Source organism: Charadrius vociferus, unplaced genomic scaffold (genome assembly GCF_000708025.1).
Source record: "Charadrius vociferus isolate BGI_N301 unplaced genomic scaffold, ASM70802v2 scaffold636, whole genome shotgun sequence".
Lineage (NCBI taxonomy): Eukaryota > Metazoa > Chordata > Aves > Charadriiformes > Charadriidae > Charadrius > Charadrius vociferus.
In genome coordinates, this window is record NW_009649189.1 from 1,010,502 (window position 1) to 1,011,838 (window position 1,337).

General features: G+C 61.6%; 1 protein-coding gene across 1 annotated transcript in view; it reads right to left on the bottom strand.

Moving 5' to 3' along the window:
• LOC104289860 (caspase-1-like) overlaps positions 1-265 on the bottom strand; it is a 4,491-nt gene extending 4,226 nt beyond the window's left edge. Inside the window, exon 1 of the mRNA XM_009888874.1 lies at positions 259-265. Coding sequence (XP_009887176.1) covers positions 259-265 — 7 coding nt within the window. The remainder of the gene's footprint in view (positions 1-258) is intronic.
• Positions 266-1,337: the final 1,072 nt, after the last annotated feature.

Genomic DNA, 1,337 nt, shown 5'->3' on the forward strand with positions numbered 1-1,337 from the left:
GCTATTCTCTCCTTCTCTGTCCACCCCGGGGGTTTCCCCTGCCATCGCCCACCTCCCCCTTTTCCCCCACACCCACAGAAAGTGCCCCAGTGGACACATTTGCAAGAAGCAGGGCCCCAGCTACTCAGGTTTGCAGTGTCCCGGGCCGCAGCCTGCATGCTTCGCCGTGTCCCTTGTGCATCAGGCTGGCCACGGCGAGCAGGACCCGGGCAGGACCCCGTCCCACCACTCAGCCTCAGCACCGCTGGTCGTACTCACCCGCCATCACCCTTCAGTCGCCGAAGGAGGCACAAAGTCTATTTCTGCTGCCAGGGCGGGGGAAACGAAAGCAAATGTTAAAAAAAAAAAAAAAAACACCACTTCCTGTCTCCCTGCTCGGTCCTTTCTCCTGGGCTGTTGCTAAACCCCGCCTAAGCTCCCACAGTCATCTATAGCCCAGCACACGCCTGCGAGCCTGCGAGGCCAGAGACCCTGCGCCCTTTGCAGCCGCGCTGGGATTTCCTCCTGGGAGTGCTCAGCACATCCCTGCGACACTGGGACATCACAAATGCTTGTAACTGGCCCCTGCGCCGCAGCACCCAGCACCCGTGGGGTGAGGAGGAGGAGGCTCCTGGCCCTCCTGCGCCTCTCAGAGCCAGCATGGGGCATGGGGCAACTCTGCTCACAGCTTGCAGCCCCAGGGCCAGGCAGAGGTGGCTGTCCTCTGCCAAGGGCAAATGTCATCTTTGTCCCCAAACCCTTCAGACCTTTCTAGGGCTGAGCTCAACTTGTTCCTTCCTCACGCTGCCCCGTCCAGGAGCTGGCAGAGAGACACCACCGCGGGCAGCAGCATCCTCATCCACCCAAGGGATCACCGTCCCCATCTCCATCCCGCAGGCGCTGGGGGGAAGGGGAGCCTGCCTGAAATGTAAAATATGGACCGTAATATAGCCTGAGGTTGTCCCATTACTATATTAGCAGGGTTGTTTCGCAGGGCAGGTAGCATGTAGGGTGAGACCTGAGTGGGAATGGCAGAAGTAACACCAACGACAGGGAAACCCAGTGACGAGCCGTGCAGAAGAGGCACATCCAGCCCTTTGGGAGACAGAGGCAAGCAGCAGCTGGCCGTGGAGCGCAGCAGCTGCCGAAGGCTGAGCAGGGTGATAAAACAGGGAGGCCTTAAGATTTTTTTACCATCCCGAAGGCTTCTGCAGGCCTGTTGGGGAGACTTGCCGCACTGCGGCTCCGAGGTGCCCCAACCCTGTGACGAGGCCCCAGCGCCATGCTGCCCCGGCCACGGCACCGCTCGGGGCGAGGGGGGGCGGCGGTGCCCGAGAGGGCCTCCCGCGGTGCCTGCC